Raw genomic sequence first — 20,013 nt, 5'->3', positions numbered from 1 at the left:
TGGACAACTCCAAGAACCTGTGGTATATCTTTAAGAAATAGATCTATGAGGAATAACTGCTGTACATTGTGACAATTTGAAAGCAACAATTTTTATGAAAAATATTTGCTGTTGTTTTTTTTTTTCTTCTATGCATTTTGAATATTTTCAATAATTACTAAAACTTGTTTTATTTTAAAAGTCTATGATGTTTCCCTTTTCTAGTTAAAATCAACCGCTGTAGATGAATTTACTTTGATTTTAAACAATATTTTGTATTTGTTTCTTAATGACGAAACCACTTCAGAAGTGATGCCACAGACAGCTTATAACAAATGAAAACAATCAATGACGGATTATTGCACTGTACAATACGTCTTCGGCAAGGATATCAACCTTTACCCAGCTAATTTTCTAAAATGGACTGGTCCATCATTCAGTTTGGGCAGTACCATTCATTATTCAAATGGGTGCTCGCTGAAAATTTACTGACTGAATAGCGAACAGTGCAAACCGTGATCAGCCTGCACGGACGTGCATGTACTGGTCGCAAAGGCAGAATCACCTGCCACCAGCAGGTTAAGGAAATTTATTCCACGCAGTTTGTCAGACGTTAAAACTATATCACACAAAATTTTGAATTTTACGTACCATTGCCTATATATATTGAGGGATTTTTAGAAAAATACCTATTTGTCATTGGAGCAGCCTACACTGTGCAATTAAAAGGATTCTTTTATTGTTTTAAACAGTGATTTTTCAGGTATTTGATATATTTTACGACATTTTGCGTATAATTATTGATATTATTAAAATGTGTTGTAGAATTTTCTGATCATTCATGCTATTGAGACAACAGCGCTAAGCATCCGTATTCATCAAAGTTTTAGACTTAAACTTCAAAATTCTTTATTTTCCTATTGCTCTGTCTTAATCAATTGAATAGCTGTAATAGAACTACGCATGAATGTGCCTAATATAGGTACAAACAGATTAACAAATTTATTACCTTATATATGGAAGAAACAGTTACGACAAAATCGTAAAAAAACCCACTAAGTTTCAGACTTTTATCCCTTACCCTGCTAAATTTCTATAATGAACTTGTCCATCTTTCAATTTGGACAGTACCATTAGCTGTAAACTTTCATTTTCGAAATGGCTCATGCACAAAAGGAACTTTTTATTTAATTTAAATAATATTAAATATTTTCCAGATTCTGTCAAAATGGCTTTTTACGCATTTTTGATGCAGCTTAATAATGACACGCAGGTGAGTTGTATTTCTAATCACTTCACTTTACGCTAACTCTGATGATATTGCTTTTGACTAAAAATACAAAGTTTAAGAAAAAAGCATTTTGTGTCGGCCGTTGGAAAAACATAGCTGGCATATTGTTTTCAAGGAAACCGTCTCCGGAGACTTACCGGAATTTTCACTTGCGTGCTGGGGTTTGGTCCACATTGTAAGCAATCAATTTATTTCAAACTATAATTACCCTGTTTAAGAATTGTAGGATATGGAAATATTTTATTTAAGTAACTCATCTCCCAAAACATCATGCACAATATAATGGTATATTTTAAGCATAATAAAACATTTTTCTATGAAGATAAATCAAATGTAAAAACATCTTACTGTAACAGATTGTGATTATGATGCTAAAACAGAAATAAACATATTTAGAGTGTGTAGTGTCTGTTACAAACAACCTCGGCAACTTAGTGGTAGACGTAGTGGTAGAGCACCCTCCTTCGAGTGCGGGAGGTCGCGTCATACCAAAGACGGGAAAAATGGTAGTGGTATAGTTTACTCGCTTGGCGCTTGCCAGTCTGGTGTCAGTATAATGTGAATGGGTGGGGCATCATGTAACTGACCACTGTAATTGAATAAAACATTTCTGAAAAATGGAGTATGTAAATTCTGTGAAAACATCCTTTGCAAGCATACAACATAGCCAAGCAAAATAACAGCAGGCTTGGTTTGACTGAGACTGTTTATGAGAGGAGGTTATGAAATGTGCAACACCCCTCACGCTCCGTAATTTGAATTCTGTTAAAATAAAAATGAATGGACTCCATGACCCCAAAAGACCAGATAATGTAACAAAGCTTAGTCCAGATACGGGGAGACATTTTTTCAATGTGCATTAAGTCTGCTGTAGTTAGTAAAATGTTTGAAAATATCTGTTGGGAGTATAGATTGCAGCCAAGTAAAATAACAGCGCACTCGATTAGAATGAGACTGTTCTTGAGAGTAATGAATGTGCAATCACCCCCCCCCCCCACCCCCCGTCCCCTCCCACATTAGCAAAGGCTTAATGAAATTCTATTGTAATAAATTTGAATGCACTCTTTAATCTAAAAAGACCAGAAAATATAACAACACTGAGTCCAAGTACGGGGAGACTTTACACAGCCGCCACACGGCACTTATCACAGCAAGTAAAGGAAACATATGAACAGACATTTGCAATGCGTTTCATTGGCATATGTGCAAAGCTTTAGCAATGTATTCCTGAGGTAAGTGACCATTAATTGAAGTCAAAATAAGGATGAAATTGGCTTTAACTTCAGTAAAACAGACACACAAACAAATCATAAGAATTCGAGAAAAGAATGGCAAAGACATTTGCATCACAATGAATTTGCATAAATACACGCCTATTGTAATGTATCTTACATAATGTAAACAGGAAGCTGATCACACTGCCGTATAAACTAATCCTGAAAAGAACGTTAAACCTGACAGTTTAAAGAAACAAGGATTAAATCACAAGAAACTGAGAAATGTGTGACAAACACAATGCACGTACTTGCATTATGTAAACGTTATTGTGACCTATTCATGTGGATATCTGCTATTTACTTTTCTTATTTCAGTTGTCTTCAAAAGATATGGAGCGAATGTCTCTTATTTCTGAAATTGGCGGTTCAATGTCTATGGTTTGCTGTGTTCTAATACTCAGTCTGCTCTGTTTGTTGCCGTAGGTATCACTGTCCTCGTTTTGTAAGAACCTTTGCAATATCTGTACCTCTATTTGGTCAGAAAATTTGAAATTCACTTCTAGCACCAAGGTTTTTCATAGAAAGTTTGCTTTACAAAACAACTAGTTAAGTTAAAATCAAAACCTAGAAAGTTTGTTTTACAAAACAACTAGTTTAGTTAAAAGTAAAAACCTAGAAAGTTTGCTTTACAAAACAACTAGTTTAGTTAAACTCAAAACCTAGAAAGTTTGTTTTATAAAACAACTAGTTTAGTTAAAATCAAAATACTTGCCTTTGTACAACGTTGTGTTGTTTGCACTTAATTTCATTTCTTGAAATGGTACTGACAGTACGTACAAACATTGAGTAGATATTTATTATTTTGTGTTAACCCCAATCCTGTTGACAGTATTGATAATAGCAATAAAGACATACTATACTTTTCCTTCAGTAACATAAACTGATTAGTATAAAAAAGCCTTATCAATTATATTGAAATAAGTAAAATCCATACATAAACTAACTTGAATGGCTTGAAAATTTCAATTTAATGTCATTAAGTTACATTCCTTAAACACTGGTAAAATTCTTCCAGTTTAGTGGGAATACATGTTCACCCTGCGGTTTAGTAAACATTTATATATATTTGTAGTATTTTAAATGGTTTGGCATTCAATATTTGCTCAAAATTCATAAACAGATGAAATTATTTATAAATGTTTCTTGAACTGCTTTATTATGTAATGCATGCAAGTGAATAAAGAAATGATATTATTTTCTGTTAATTAAAATCTAAACGAAGCTGTCCTTTAATATCACCTAATTTTAAGGAGTTGGCTTGGATTTCTTTTGAGGACTTTTCCTATGAACCCATATAACTTTATGTAGGAATTGCTTTAAGGTTTTGGCATTATTTCCAGTAATATGACCGGCCTAAATGGACCTGCAATTTATATCAGGTGTCGTGTAAGAAAATGTAATTTAAATTTGTAATTTGTATCAAACAACTAGTTATTACATGTTTGACGTTACGGGTGTGAAATAAAGCCATTACTTAAAATTGATAATACACTAACTAGTGTAATAAAGCTTTTGACGTCGACGTCGTTTAAAGTTCAGGAGACGTTGGTCAAATTGACATGCTTATAATAGTTAAAGAAATAGAATTATAGATGTTTCGGCAGAAAAAGCTAACATGTGATAAGAAGAATATTAGATTTGTGACTTTCCACATTGAATTTATTAAACACGTTGAATAAAATTGATAAAATGATCGGCAGAGCCTCGCGGTTATTTTTATTTCATTCAACTCGTTTAATAAATACATTGATGATTCATACTTGTTTCAGTGTACGCAGTGACGGTATGTTTATTACCAGCAACATGTGTGTAGTTCTGATGGCGGCACAGTTATCTTTCATCGGAGCGGAGAATACTGGATATCCTGATCCTGTAACGTATTTTATGCTTTCATAATTGAGCCGCGCCATGAGAAAACCAACATAGTTGGTATGCGACCAGCAAGGATCCAGACCAGCCTGCGCATCCGCGCAGTCTGGTCAGGATCCATGCTGTTCGCTTTCAAAGCCTATTGGAATTGGAGAAACTGTTAGCGAACAGCATGGATCCTGACCAGACTGCGCGGATGCGCAGGCTGGTCTGGATCCATGCTGGTCGCACACCCACTATGTTGGTTTTCCCATGGCACGGCTCATATATATTTTGTTGTTAGCATTTTGTTGCAATTGATAGTTACTATCATAGGACACCTTCCTGTATATATATATATATACATATCAATGGTTACATGATATGGTCCTCTAGGCATTTTTTTTTTTTTTGAGTTCACAGACTTGTACCTTGGATATACGGCTGAACAGCTGGTTTTCCTAAAAACAACCCTCTGTAGACTGAAACTGACACTGCTTAGTGGCAAATGATTCGAATTCAGTGACGTTAACCGTCTGTATAGGGAGGTACGACTACAAACCAGTTTCTGTGGTTATTTTTTAAAGCATGTTTATGGAAGCATTTATACAAATCATGTACCTCTTACCGCCGTGGTTTTGCCTTCATGCGAAGAAGATATTAAATGTGCTTGGGCACGGTCAGATTGATCTACGTATGTACTTACCCATGCCTGAAAAAATGCGCGGAGGAGCAGCTCGGGTCTTCTCTCTGACAGGGTGATAGTCTGCTAGTCTGTTAACCTTTAACCTGCTATGTTTCTAAAATGGGCTGGTCTGTCATTCAGTTGGGCTGTACCATTTATTATTCGAAGGGGTGTTCACTGAAAATTTACAGACTGAAAAGCGAGCAGTGCAGATTAAGATGTGCAGGCTTATCTTGGTCTGCACTAGTCGCCAAGGTAGAATTACTTGCAGCCAGCAGGCTAAAGGTTAATTTCACGGACTGATAAAAGATCGACATTCACTTGTCAGTCAAGAATTAAAATCTTGGCTGTATTTTTTTTAAAATGATATCCAATCTGGCTGCTATTTAACTTGTAATACCAAAGCAGCATTTTTTTAATTAAGCACAGTGCAGTGGTAGTTGAAGTCTCTGATTATTACGTATTGCGTGATTCTGAAAGCCTTCAGGATGCATCAGCATTATATTCCTGCTAATGACACTGATGTTTGTAATATCAGTGTCTCTGTCAATTTAAGCTTCTGTCGACAATGTAATTATTATGAATCTCACGCTACTGGTGATGACCAAGAATGACACATGACATATAGCCAGCCATCTAAAGTCACTCAGGATTTCATTTTAAGAGCTTTTGAAAGTAATCAAAGGCAACGCGATTTATATTTTCTGGTCGTTTGTTATGAATTTCATGTTGACGAATTTGTTCTTAACTGTACTACTTTGTTAATAGGTTTTGAATATGTGACGACAATGGAAAGGGAGAAAAGATATTTTCTAAAAAATGTACACAGATTCCGTGAAAAGCGTAAATATTCCCTTCTAATTGCTCGTTATTTTGTGGGCACTCCATGTGTTCAAAACGCAGTCTATTTAAACGGAAAGCGATAGTCTCACATATGTATGATACACGATCCCAAACTCTTCTGGCAATTTATATAGTACGCCATTATTGTCCCCGCGGAGAATTCAGTGGAAACTCCATAATCTTCTAGCTGTCATATGCATGAAGCTAAAACATTCTTTAATACATTAAAAGAAAAGATTATGACTATTTTCAGGTAATGTGTAAGATTGCCACGTGTGTGCTGCACTACTTTTTTATGTGTGTTCACTTCTCGTCATTCGCTTACGCCCTTCACCTTTGGTCAAAGGTAGGTTAATATTCAAACTTCCATTTTTAGCTCACCTGAGATCGCTTATTGTGATCGCTCGATGCCCGGCGTCCGTCGTCTGTCTGTCGTCTGTCGTCTGTTGTCCGACAACATTTAGCTTGTGTATGCGATACAGGCTGTATTTTTCAATTGATTTTCATGAATTTTGGTCAGAATGATTACCTTGATGAAATCTAGGCCACGTTCGAAAATGGGTCATCTGAGATTAAAAACTAGGTCACTAGTTCAAATCAAAGAAAAACCTTGTGTATGCGATAGAGGCTGTATTTTTCGACTGATCTTCATGAAATTTTGTCAGAATGATTACCTTGATGAAATCTAGAAAAAGTTTGAAAATTGGTTATCTGGAGTCAAAAAGTAGGTCACTAGGTCAAATCAAAGAGAAACCTTGTGTATGCTATAGAGGCTGTATTTTTCAATTGAATCTTTCCATAATGAAAATTTTATTGGTCAAATAGATGTCGAACTTGATATAAATCTTAGATTTATAGTTATGAATATTGGATTATACCGGGACAAAAAGTAGGTCACTGGGTCAAATCAAAGAAAAACCTTGTGTATGCGATAGAAGCTGTATTTTTCCATTGATCTTCATAAAGTTTGGTCAGAATGATTGCCTTGATGAAATCTAGGTCGAGTTTGAATATGGGTTATCTGGGGTTTAAAAGTAGGTCACTAGGTCAAATCAAAGAAATACTTGTGTGTGCGATAGCGGTTGTATTTTTCAATTGATCTTCAGGAAACATTGTCAGAATGATTGCCTTGATGAAATCTAGGTAAAGTTTGAATATGGGTCATCTCACTAATCTGGGATCAAAAACTAGGTCACTAGGTAATATCAAAGAAAATACTTGTTTAAACTCAAGAGACCACATTTTTGGTCCAATCCTAATGAAAATTGGCCAGAATATTTGTTTCCGTGAAATCAACATGTTTACACTGTTATGGTGTGTTTCTCAGGTGAGCGGCCAAGGGCCATCTTGGCCCTCTTGTTTGTATATCTCTTTTAATTATTAAACGTGTCTGAGAAAAATCCATGATACTGACAACGGCGTCCGGACAGGTTTTTGGATAGACCTATTGGCATTGTGAAAACCAGACAGCTTGATTTCTGCCATGACAGAGGAACCTCCATTAACATCCATCCCATTTCCCTTATGATATGTACGTCTTAACACCATATTTAATTATGTCAAATTTAAATTTATATTTTGTTTATTGCTTTAGTTCGCGCCCATGTGTCTCGGGACATGCCGAAGGAGAGGAGTTTATATCTTTACTATTTGGCTGGTTCCAGGTATCATCGTAATATTGACCGCAATCGCACGTGGGGACCAGTATGCGCAGGAAAAGAGGTTACTAGCAGTTTTTTTCTGTTTGAAAATGTATCTGTCTTTAAATAAAATTGAACTCTAATCTGCGTGTAGATTTAAATCTGCCTCGAGGAAGGCAGATAAAAAAGTATTTTAAGTATCAGACTGCACGATGGTTTTTGACGTGTTGTCTCACAACTTTGTTTGTATTGCAGGTGTTGGCTTCCACCAGAACAAAACACACGTCTGGCGTTTCTACTGCCAGTCTTTTTAATTCAGCTGGTAAGAGTTTTGATTAATACGCAAGTGCGATTCGTTATATAAATCAAGCAATCTTAAATTAGAAAAATAAATGCAAGTGACTTTAAGTAATGATTTCTATATTCAAATAAAATAATATAAATAAAATAATATACATCAAAACGAGTATTCCACACAAAATTGTAAAATGGTTATATTTGCTTTATCATTTCTGGAAAACAATGTAAATCATTCCCATAATTGAAAGTTTTTTAAATGAACGACATAAAAATAAATGACAAGTCTAATAGAGTTAGTCTAAAGGATGATTTTTTTTTTTGGGGGGGGGGGGGGGGGGTTTGGAATAAAACGGTAACAAACAAATTTCCGTTTTGCTGTGTAATTGTCTATTCAGACTGACATGAGAAAAGAGATTTAATTTTCATGTAGTTGATATGTTACATAAATATATTACATTCTGCAGTCAAACTGGATCTTATACATGATGATTATCCGGGCGGGGATAGTGCTCGATACGACAAAGGGGAAGGACAAACGCACTATTTTCAGGTAAAGTTGATTTTCAGACGGTATGCAAGTTATGAAGATTCATGAATTTAGCAAGAATAACTTACCAGTAACCAGAATTTCCATAGTTTCAGAAGACATGTTAACTGGGTTGCACACGAAGCGGTGGTACGTCCACCAGAATTTCTGTTCCTAGCGGCGATAATTTAACCAAAAATTTGTTCTAGTAACATGTCGAAAAGTTCGATATTGGTTTTCTGATAACCACCGTAAAAAATGTATTTATAAGAATTAAATGCTATTTGTGTTTGGTTATACTTGGTATAAACCCAATTGGACTTCTTGCAAATTATCCAAGAATGCGCGATTCATGGATTTGCAAGCCAATACGCGATTCGTGGATTTGCAAGCCAATACGCGATTCATGGATTTGCAAGAAGTTACAGTTTTGTTTATACCCGTAAAAACGCACAAAAAATAGAATTTAATTCAAGAGACGTCTAAGACATGACCTGTGGGGCTTCCTGGTGTACCCAGTTGTTTATGAAATGAAAATAATGTTTAATGAAAAAAAGTTTTAAAAAATCATCGTTAGTAGAACCGAACGCATGTGCGATTAAGTATGTTTTGAAGAGTCTCATAGAAGTTATATAGGGGGATGGGGTGGGGGTTGTAAAAGTGAGCAAATAGTCATTACGAACTTTTAGTTACATCGACATAACAGAAAGTCGATAAATAAAAATGAGCAAATAATCGGATAGAAATTGCACTGTGTAGGAATGGGTTTTTGGTCTTACTCATTTATATACCAGTATCTGCAAAGTACTCCTGTAATGTACACGCGCCGAACAGCACATTTGAATTGTCAGATAGTTGGTTTACTCAGCTGTTTGCAGTACCCTTTGGCTTTGGTCTTATTTTCTTCGTTAGACTTTCTAGTTTATGAAAACTATTGGTTCCATTTTTAGTTTCTATGTGACTATCTTGGATTCAAAATGACAATGACCTGAAAAAAATGGAATTAATACTTTTTTGAATTCAGTACTGAAGTACCTTTCAAAAAGAATTTATTTCCCAAGAGATAACAAAAAACTCTAGCAGATTGACCACGCGGGATATAAGAAGCAGTAAACAGTTTTCAGAGCTTCTCGGACTACAGTCGCCTACTCGACATTCAAAACCTCACACAAAAGTTTGTAACCACACACTTGAAATACAAATATTGCAGTTATATTAGTATGACTTAAGTGTCTCATTACAAACAATCTGCACTACATATCTAGCATCTAGTTTTCAGATTACAAGCACTGAATTTGTGCCTCCGGGTCGCGAAATCTGATGACGAAAAAAGCTAAATTTGCCAATTTTAATATCGTTGCAGAAAATTCCATGCAAATGATAGCGCCAACTGCATGAACTGCTACACGGTTTCTTACTCCAGTTACACTGTAACATTTGAAAATAAGCTCAAATATACTTGCCATCCGTACCGTTTTCCACTTTTTCAATTTTCCTGAGCCCCTGTCAAAATGACAGCTCCACTAAGATTTAGCAGTATATCACAAAACCACAGAAATTTTTAGTAAACAAAAACACCTTTATAAACAATCCATCTGTCCAATACATGTTTACCTTTCTGTCCTGTGGAATTGGATACTTAAAATATTCTAAGAGTTGTCCCCCTTTAAAAAGAATGCCAAAAGTAAACAATTGTCAAAAACGATGTTTAACCTAGTTATGTGAAGTTTAAGCACTCGTACATTGTTGCAAATGCATCAAAACGAAGACACTTAACAGCTGTTTAAAAATGGTGAGGTTTTAAAGGCGTTGAACTGTCCAGAAGTGTGGCCCCTTCATGCAGTCCCTATCCGAAATTCAATACATATATGAGTGAATTGACAATGGTTTTGTAGAATAATATAAATTTTTTAATTGCTGTTTAATCATCATGTAAAACGATTCATTTCTGTCTATGATTTGGTGATGTTCGAACTTTCTTCTCCGAAACATGTACCTAACTCTTAGGCTAGCTCAACGAAAGCATGTAATCGCATCTGCATGTCACTACGTCATAATTTCGAACTAAACTAATTTTCACTAAATAACTGAACTGAAACTTCAGTTCTAGCAATTATTATTGTTCTAAATTACTAATCCGTGAATTGCCTCTTATTTGTTAATTCGACCGGGACTAATTTGACACTAACAGCTGAAAATTGTTTACTGCCACCATAAAACTAGTGCCTTTGAAATGTCTTACAAAATCAGTACGGTATAGTGATGAGGCCAGTACTGGAGGGCGGCTTCGCATGTATGCATGTATCGGTCCTACTCATCGGGCATGTTAAAGAACCAGACTGAGTTAAGCAAATTAACCAGACATGTTTTCTCTCTGTGGTTTGGGGGCTTTCTCTCCCTTTGTCCTCTGGTCAGATTGGTCTGTGTCTGTACTAGGATGATTAATTTGGCGCCCAGGGTGACTTCCTTTGTATGTAAAGTGTCTTTGAACGTGTTTATGATGAATCTGGTATATAAAGTGTTATATAAACCTGGTATATAAAGTGTTATATAAATCTGGTATATAAAGTGTTCTATAAATCTGGTATATATAGTGTTCTATAAATCTGGTATATAAAGTGTATATAAATCTGGTATATATAGTGTTCTATAAATCTGGTAAATAGTGTTATATAAATCTGGTATATAGTGTTCTATAAATCTGGTAAATAGTGTTATATAAATCTGGTGTATATATAGTGTTCTATAAATCTGGTAAATAGTGTTATATAAATCTGGTATATATAGTGTTCTATAAATCTGGTAAATAGTGTTATATAAATCTGGTATATAGTGTTATATAAATCTGGCATTTCGCTCTAATATGTTTTCACGGCAGGCATATGTTCCTCTCCACCCTGTCAATGTTCCCCGTGTTTGGTCTGCAGTGGACAATCGGCTATGCTGTAACATTTGATCTTGCCACAGCACTCCAGTATACCTTCGTGATTTTAGCCTCAGGACAGGTTCGTATCATTATCGGCGTCATCATTATCATCAATATCCTTCTCCTCCTCCTCCTCCTCATCATCATCATCATTGTCGTCGTCATATCTGTTGTCGCTATCGTTGTCACCGTCATCATCCTGACGTCCTATCATTGTCTTTATAAGCATAATAATCATGACCATCAATACCATCATCATAACAATCATCATCATTGCCATCATTATCATCATCATCAAACGCAAACAGTTCATCCTAATCACCGCCGCCATCATTATTACTGTAACTATGATTTTTAGCATTATTGATGTATTGTATACATGATTGTATGTTTTAAATTATGTAATTGTTGTACATGAATATGTTTACAAGTGTCATTATTTACACCAGGTTTGAGATTTAAATTCAACCACAATGCCATAAAAACTCTTTTTTTTTCAGGTGTAATATTATAACGAGATTTTAGACTTTTGCAGCGGCACACCAAACATGCATATGCGCCAAATATATGGCGACACTTTTTGCACACAACTCGTGCTTATTTTATGTTGTTTATATTACGTTGTAGGCTATAGACTGAAATGTCACACAACTTTGTTGAATGGTGTTAATTTTAATGTTTGTTGGGTTAACGTTGCACCGACAATGGCGACTTTACAGCTTTGATGGTGGAGGAAGACCCCAGGTGCCCCTCCATGCATCATTTCATTTCGAGCAAGCACCCGGGTAGAACCACCGACCTTCCGTAAGCCAGCTGGATGGCTTCCTCACATGAAGAATTCCACGCCCCAACTGACTGTGAGGCTCGAACCCACATCGATGAGGGGCAAGTGATTTGAAGTCAGCGAACTTAACCACTCGACCACGGAGGCCCCCTTTAATTTTAATACACCCAGTCTTTATTATTTTCAGTTGTTTTTTTTTGTGTGTTCTAACTTATAAAAACGTTAATATTCATTTGGTGACTTTCCCCTGAGGTTTCAGCTGGCCGTTCTACCCATGCGTTATATCAAGCATTGAATACATCTTATGTAGAATCACCAACATTTTACAAGCCACATGCGTGTATCAACGGGACTCAAACCTACACATTCTCGAATACCAGAGGTTCACTGTGGTTCCCTAGTGTCAGGATTTTTACGAACCTCTGATGGATGAGAATGGAACTCACAGAGATCAGGAGCAAGCGATGAATTAAGGAGGCCGAACAAGTTAGGCATTAAGTACGTTTAAAAGAGTAAGCTACAATAAAATAGTTGATACTCGACTTTCCAGAATTTGCTGCATTTAATTATGTTGTTGTTTTTTATATTTAAAGGGATTACTACTTCTATTATTCCATGTGCTGACGAATGGCGAGATCCAGAAAGCGCTTTGTACAAAGATTACCGATAAAGAGAGTGGTACGTCATCACCATCACGCACAGCACAAAATACGGTTGATTCACACGTGCAGTCCTCGCAAGCCTCCAAAAATGAAAATTGAATGAAAATAGACTCAAAACCACAATGACGTAGCTAGAAACAGAAACGTAAAGGCGGACCCACTAGTGTGGTCCCTCTGCACGCTCCTAAATAAACGATTATCTCTGCTTTTATTGTTTCTGCAAAGATCGAAGAAGTTGCCTCAGAGGTATGCAACTTATAACGATCAGAGAACTATACAGATAAAAGTCACTACACAAAATCTCTGAAAGTGAATACTAATGTGAAAATTGATTAAAATATTATATTAGCGCGTTAAGACATCAGGTATGACATGCTGCGCACAGAGTCCTGACAAATGATCAAGATGTTAGGGAGTGGAAAGAGACTTATACAAATATATATTTTCACAGTGTGCAGTATGAAATGTAAATATTCTTTGAAAATTAAGTTAGATTATTCATTTAGTATGTAAAGAATGTCTTTGATGCTAACTTAAACAGATGCCCTAGTGTCCAGACACATCATATAGGTGCAGTCTATCACATGAGCGTTTTTATTTCCGTACGCCGATACCAGGCTTTATTCTACGTTATCCGGATAACTGACGTTACGCCATCACTTTCGGTTTATCAAACGTGCATAAAACCTTAAATTAAAGTAATGCATAAGTATTGAAGTAAATGATAAATATGTTTCTTTTTCTAGATAGTTACGTCCTATTGATATCTATCATTACTTTGAGCTTACATTTTTGAGAAATGCCACTGTTATTTTGAGACATGTGACCAGTTATATATTAACTAAGTCACTGTTTTGTGAAATATAATCAATGTTGTAAAACTTTATATAACTGTTATGTAATGTAATGCGATTAATATAAATTTGCTTTAAATATTGTTTTCATAAATGCGATTAATATTGTTTTACTATGATTACTCTATATGAAGAAATTTTAATTTTGTTTTTGATGATATGTTATTTCTATTAATTTTGAAAATATCATTATTCGTTAGAGAACATGTTTTTGTTAACGGGAATTTTTGATAATACATGAATTTCAAATGTGCGTACTGTGTAGCAAAAGGTTTTATTATGCATTACAATGAACAATGTCACTCATTGGCAGTACATTCAAAGTCATCCTTATACTTGACTTGTTAAGGGTAACAATTTAGATAGTTTCATTTCACTATTTTTTAATTTATTGCCTTCATTACTTTATCAAAATATTCTTGCATTTTGTTTCGGCAAGAAACGTTTGGTTAGTATATGTATTCAGTGCACTCATATACTAATAGCGATCACAATAGCTAACCTTGAGAACTCTGTGCTCAGATCTTTTAAACAAGAGGGTAATGATGGCCCTATATCGCTCACCTGTTAAACTTTGCCTTGGAATCATCAAGATAAACATTCTGACCAAGTTTCATGAAGACAGGGTCATACATGTGGCCTCTACAGTGTTAACAAGCTGTTCTTTTGATTTGAGTGGTGACCTAGTTTTTGAACCCACATGACCCAGTTTCAGACTTTGCAAAGGAATCATCAAGATAGATATTCTTCTTCTTTCATGAAGATAGGGTCAAAGGCCTCTAAAGTGTTAACAAGCATTTCCTTTGATTTAAGTGGGTGACCTAGTTTTAACCCAACAAGACCCAGGTTTAATCTTGGTCTAGAAATCATCAAGATGAACATTCTGACCAAGGTTCATGAAGATAGGGTCATAAATGTGGCCTCAAAAGTTTTAACAAGCTTTTCCTTTCATTTAACCGGATGTCCTAGCTTTTGACCCCATATAGCCCAGTTTTAATCTTGACATAGGAATCATCAACATTCTAACCATGATTCATGAAGATATGGTCATAAAAATGGCCTTTAGAGTGTTAACAAGCACTTCCTTTGATTTGAGAGGGTGACCTAGCTTTTGACCCCACATAATCCAGTTTCGACATTGGTTTAGGAATCATCACGATGAACATTCTGACCAAGTTTCATGGAGATAGGGTCATAAATGTGGCCTCCAGGGTGTTAACAAGATTTTCCTTTGATTTGACCTGGTGGCCTGGTTTTTGACCCCACATGACACAGTTTAGAATCCCAATTTCTTAGAGATCATCAAGATAAACATTCTGTGCAAGTTTGTATCAAATTAAAACATAAATGAAACCTATATATGGCTGAAAGGGCCAATACAGAAAGTGTTGCCCCTTTCAGAGGCAGTAACTCTAGAACCCATGATGGAATCTAGCTGGTTTTCGAAAGAAACCGAGATCTTAACTTGTGTGTAAGTGTGGTTAAAATCGAATGTAAAATGTCACTTCTATCGTGTTCACAAGGTAAAATTAACAAATTTTGGCTCTTTCAAGGGGCAATCAGGGGCTATAATTCCGGAACCTATGATTGGAGCTGCCGGATTCATCATGAAATCCAAGATCTATTGAAGTTAAAGATATTTTGCATGTTTGTATCAAATCAAACCATAAATGAAGTCTTTATACGGCTGCAAAGCCAAAACAGCAGTTTTGGCCTTTTAAAGGGAAGGGCAGTGTTATTTTGATGTTAATCCATCTGTGGAATTTCTGTACTCATTTAAAGAAGTGATAGAATTTTAAAAATCGACTTAAAAATGAGGAAGTTATGAGCATTTAAATAAAACAAAATGGCAACAAAAAACAAAATGGTGGTTTTATTAAATTTCTAGACACATATTAGAATGGAATTTAACGATTTCTATAAAATAATTGCTATACTTTTTTCCAGCTATAATGAAAGGACTTACCATGTTTTACATCTTACACTCAAGAAACATATAAAATTAATCTATTTAAAGGGTTATTTGCTAAATAATGAATTAAGCAGTGTGTAAATGACGTAATAAACACACAAAATGGCTGCCTCCATGATCAGTAATTTTCTTAAATTTCAAACTGCCATATCTTTTTCAATAGTGGTCCGATTTTAAAAATTCTTTCAGCGTTATGAAAGGCTTGAGTATGGCTTTCATATGAAATTAACTTATTGTCAGGCTTTCCTTGTCCTTTAAGGACTCTGGAATCCATGATTGGATCTGGCCAGTTTTAGAAAGTAACTGAGATATTATGCCAATACAAGTTGTGTGCAAGTTTTATAAAAATAAATCACAAACTGTGGTCTCTATCTTGTTCACAAGCCAAAAAAAGCAAATTTTGGCTCTTTAAGAGGCCTTAACGCTAGAACTCATGATGGGATCTGGCCAATTTTCGAAAGGAACCAAGATATTATGTCAGTACAAGTTGTGTGCAAGTTTTATAAGAATCAATTGCAAAATGTGGTCTCTGTCGTATTCACATTCCAAAAATAGCAAATTTTGGCCCTTTAAGGGGCCATAAATCTGGAACCCATGATGGGAGCTGGCCAGTTTTCTAAAGAAACCGAGATATTATGCCAATACAAGTTGTATGCAAGTTTGATTAAAACCAGTTGCAAAATGTGGTCTCTTTTGTGTTCACAAGAAATTGTGAATGGACGACGGACGGACAGACGACGGGAAGGGTGATCGCAAAAGCTCACCCTGTCACTACGTGACAGGTAAGCTAAGAAAGGTGATGAACATGTCCTGACGAGTTTATACATCATTCTAGTAGACTTACTTACATATAAATTTTGTTTTACATGTCAAAGTTTATAATAGAGATAAATGTACTGTAAAAACAGCCGTTAAACAAAGATGCCATACCGTCGAGAGCTTGTTAGAAGAAAAGTTTTTGTTACAGAACTGCACATATGATTCAAATAACATGACAGCAGCTTCAAAAATAAGAAAACAAGGGCTGTCGTTAACTAGATGCCCACGGGCAACATGTCGAGCCCGCATTTTAACTCATAACATAACCTTGACCTTTGAGATAGAGTCCGTTTTATTGAGTTAAACATTCATGCAAAATATAAACAAGATTCCTCAATGCCTGTTAAATTTATGGGCCGGACAAGATCTGACATGACCTTTAACCTCCAACTGTGATCTTAACCTTTGAGATAGGAACTTGGGTTTGCGCATGACACTCCGTCTCACTGAGATTAACATTCATGCCGAGTTTAAACAAGATTCCTCTATGCATGCCAAAGTTATGGGCCGGACAAGATCTGACATGACCTTTGACCTCTAACTGTGACCTTGACCTTTGAGATAAGACCCTGGGGTTTAAGCATGACACTACGTCTCACTGACGTTATATTTATGCCAAATATAAACATGATTCCTCAATGCATGTCAAAGGTATGGGACAAGATCTGATATGACATTTGACCTCCACCTTTGACCTTGACCTTTGAGATAGAAACCTGGGATTTGTGCATGGCACTACTTCTCACTGAGGTTAACATCCATGCAAAACATAAACAAGATTGTTGTATGCGTGTCAAAGTTATGATCCGAACAAACAACTCCGGACGGACGGACGCCAGACGGTGAGCGATCACAATAGCTCACCCTGAGCACTTTGTGCTCAGGTGAGCTAAAAATGCTAAACGGTACTGGAAATTGTTGAAACATGTGAGCTGTAACAATAAAACAAGTATAAACGTTAGTATATTTGCGGAATATTCTAAATCTATTAACAATCCCGAGGAGCGGATGAGGATATATTATATTTTAATGAACGTTTTCTAGAAGGAGAAATGCAGGTTATGTTTTCAAAATTAGATGAAGAAATAACCCTTACCGAAATCAGTAAGGCTACAAAGCAACTTAGATCGAACACCAGTGTTGGACCCGATTCATATCTTAACGAATTTTTTTATACACGGAACAGACACATTATCTTTGTATTTTTAATTTTCATCGATTGTTTAATACATGTTTACGTACAGGCTATTTTCCCGAAACTTGGTCAGAAGGTTTCGTCGTTCCTTTACATAAAGGGGTGATATCAATGACCCTGCGAATTATAGAGGCATAACTTTACTTAATACTTTGGGGAAGCTTTTTACACGTATTTTAAATGAAAGGTTGAATAGCTTGGCTGAAAAATATTTCATATATATTGAAGCTCAGATGGGTTTTCGAAAAGGAATGAGTACTGCGGATAATATATTTATTCTTAATTCACTAATAAGTCTTTGTTTGACAAGGGAGAAACACTTTTTTGCGCATTTGTGGACTTCAAAAAGACATTTGATTTTGATGTTAGGGATAATCTTTGGTTCAAACATATCAAATATGGTGTACGTGGTAATATACTTAATGTTATTAAATCAGTGTATAACAATGTCAAGTCAAAAATTAAAAGCATGGAGTCGTTAAGTGAAAGTTTCTCCTGTTCGCTAGGAGTTAGACAAGGGGAGAGTTTATCTCCCTACTTAGCTAAAGGCTAAAACAAGATCATAATATCAAAAAGGTGTTCGTTATATGGGGTCATATGTGAGACATTAAACTCCAAAGGGTTTTAGTTTGCTTGTGAATATTAAAAATGTTTCAGCTATTCAATACTCTCAATGTAGTTGATCTATGGACACTACTACTAAAAGCAAAACAGTGTTGTTTTTTCAATGAATACAACACAATTGCAAAACTGCTGTACTCAAATGCACACATAAAATATGTGAATACATTCCGTATCTGCTCTGTTCCAATTAAATATTTGATCCCACGACACTAACCTGGGAATCCATTCTGACAATTTCTAACTTTTTTTCTACCTGCAAATTGACAATGATAATATCAGAAACTCGATGAATGCCAATTAACACTAATTAGCGCAAATCAAGTGGGATGCATAAATATTTGGTATGATTTCTTCTGACAAAGCACAAATATTATCAACGGCTTCCTAGGCTACCACGACACAAGAACGAAGGACATTAAAAGCTTAACATTTACTTTATTCGTTCAAATTTTATTGTTTTTGCAGTTCAAATGGGGAGAATCAATAAACTACATAAATCACAAGACAAGAAAATAGCGGTTTCTGGACGTCTCAAAATCTGGGTTTCGGTAATACGACAAATTCAGTTTGAGTGTCACTACGGACACTACTAGATATGTTATTCATATGCAACCTATGAATTTGACTACCTATGGTATATTCATTCAAAATATTAACTTTTTTGTATTCTACAGTGTACAAAGTTCTATTAATAAAGTTTTTCAAAATAAATATTATATGTTTTCATGTTAAAACATTGAAGAAAAAATAATTTTAAGTACTACTTGACAATTTCTTTTTTATTCTGATGTGTTTTTGGTTTGTATATGTATAGGTTGGCAGCCCTTATAACAAGTGCTTTTGCCACTGTATTCATGGATCACACAACATCAAGCCGTATATAACGAAATGAATGAACTAGCACGCAGAAATGTAACCACAAAGTCACTGTGTCCGAACGTTCAGAGGAAGTATGGATAATTTTATTTAAAGTGGAAATATGTACATTTTTCAAGTAAAAATCCAGCTGTGTGTAAAAAGGGTGAAGGAAAGTATAGCTTTTAACCCAATATACCAAACTCTTCCTGTTACTAGTACGAAATAATAACTTTCCAAAATATGCCTTTTCTTATTTTGACTGGGGCAGTCTTTTTAACAAATGTTAAACTGCATGCAGGAGTTGCTTCCCTTCAACGTCAGAAATCCCTACTTATAGGTAAATGAGACCACTGCGTAAAAGATTAAAGAAAACTATTATTTTATTAGTCCGATTTCTTTATTTCTAAAGCATCAACTGCAAATGCTTATGCCGCATTATCGTTAATTTAACACATTTAAATGCACAGCAACCGAAAATTGCTTTTATAAAACATTCACCAAAACACACTCTATGCAGTAAGATATACATGTGCATAATGCCACTTTAATTAAGTTGAGCACAACCGTACTCATACACCAAGCATCACCACCATCCGACAATTCTACATACAAAATTTCATTCAGAATTAACAGTTCAATCACGTCTGTATTTACTATCTTCTTCAAGATTTTTAAAGGTGTACTTACATTCTTGAAAAACTTTTTAAAGATACGTGTTACAGTAACATTGTTGAAACAAAATTTTATGTTTGTATATGCGTAGATTGGCAGCCCTTATAACAAGTGCTTTTGCAACTGTATTCATGAATCGCACAACATCAAGCCGTATATAACGAAATGAATGAACTAGCACGCAGAAAAGTGCTATTCAAATATTCCAAATTAAAGGTAAATGTAACCACAAAGTCACCGTGTCCGAACGTTCAAATG

At 35.3% G+C, this 20,013-nt stretch overlaps 1 protein-coding gene across 1 annotated transcript; it reads left to right on the top strand.

Annotated features, from left to right (window-relative positions):
* The first annotated feature begins 687 nt into the window (after positions 1-687).
* On the top strand, positions 688-13,561 carry LOC123550017 (adhesion G-protein coupled receptor D1-like). The gene is made up of 10 exons (XM_045338460.2): positions 688-742; positions 1,197-1,252; positions 2,863-2,966; positions 4,317-4,419; positions 6,177-6,269; positions 7,518-7,645; positions 7,819-7,885; positions 8,328-8,413; positions 11,268-11,394; positions 12,693-13,561. Exons 2-10 carry the CDS (start codon positions 1,208-1,210, stop codon positions 12,858-12,860), a joined length of 921 nt encoding a protein of 306 aa, XP_045194395.2. The 5' UTR covers positions 688-742; positions 1,197-1,207; the 3' UTR covers positions 12,861-13,561.
* Positions 13,562-20,013: the final 6,452 nt, after the last annotated feature.

Source organism: Mercenaria mercenaria, chromosome 6 (genome assembly GCF_021730395.1).
Source record: "Mercenaria mercenaria strain notata chromosome 6, MADL_Memer_1, whole genome shotgun sequence".
Taxonomy (NCBI): Eukaryota; Metazoa; Mollusca; class Bivalvia; order Venerida; family Veneridae; genus Mercenaria; species Mercenaria mercenaria.
Note: the sequence above shows the minus strand (reverse complement) of the source record. Positions and strands in the feature narration are given on the sequence as shown.

Excerpts from the sequence above, each read along its gene's own strand:
- LOC123550017 (XM_045338460.2), top strand. The coding sequence starts at position 1,208 with ATGGCTTTTTACGCATTTTTGATGCAGCTTAATAATGACACGCAG. Across the intron at positions 7,886-8,327 it reads CAGTCTTTTTAATTCAGCTG|TCAAACTGGATCTTATACAT; the intron begins GTAAGAGTTTTG and ends TACATTCTGCAG. Across the intron at positions 8,414-11,267 it reads GACAAACGCACTATTTTCAG|GCATATGTTCCTCTCCACCC; the intron begins GTAAAGTTGATT and ends TTTTCACGGCAG.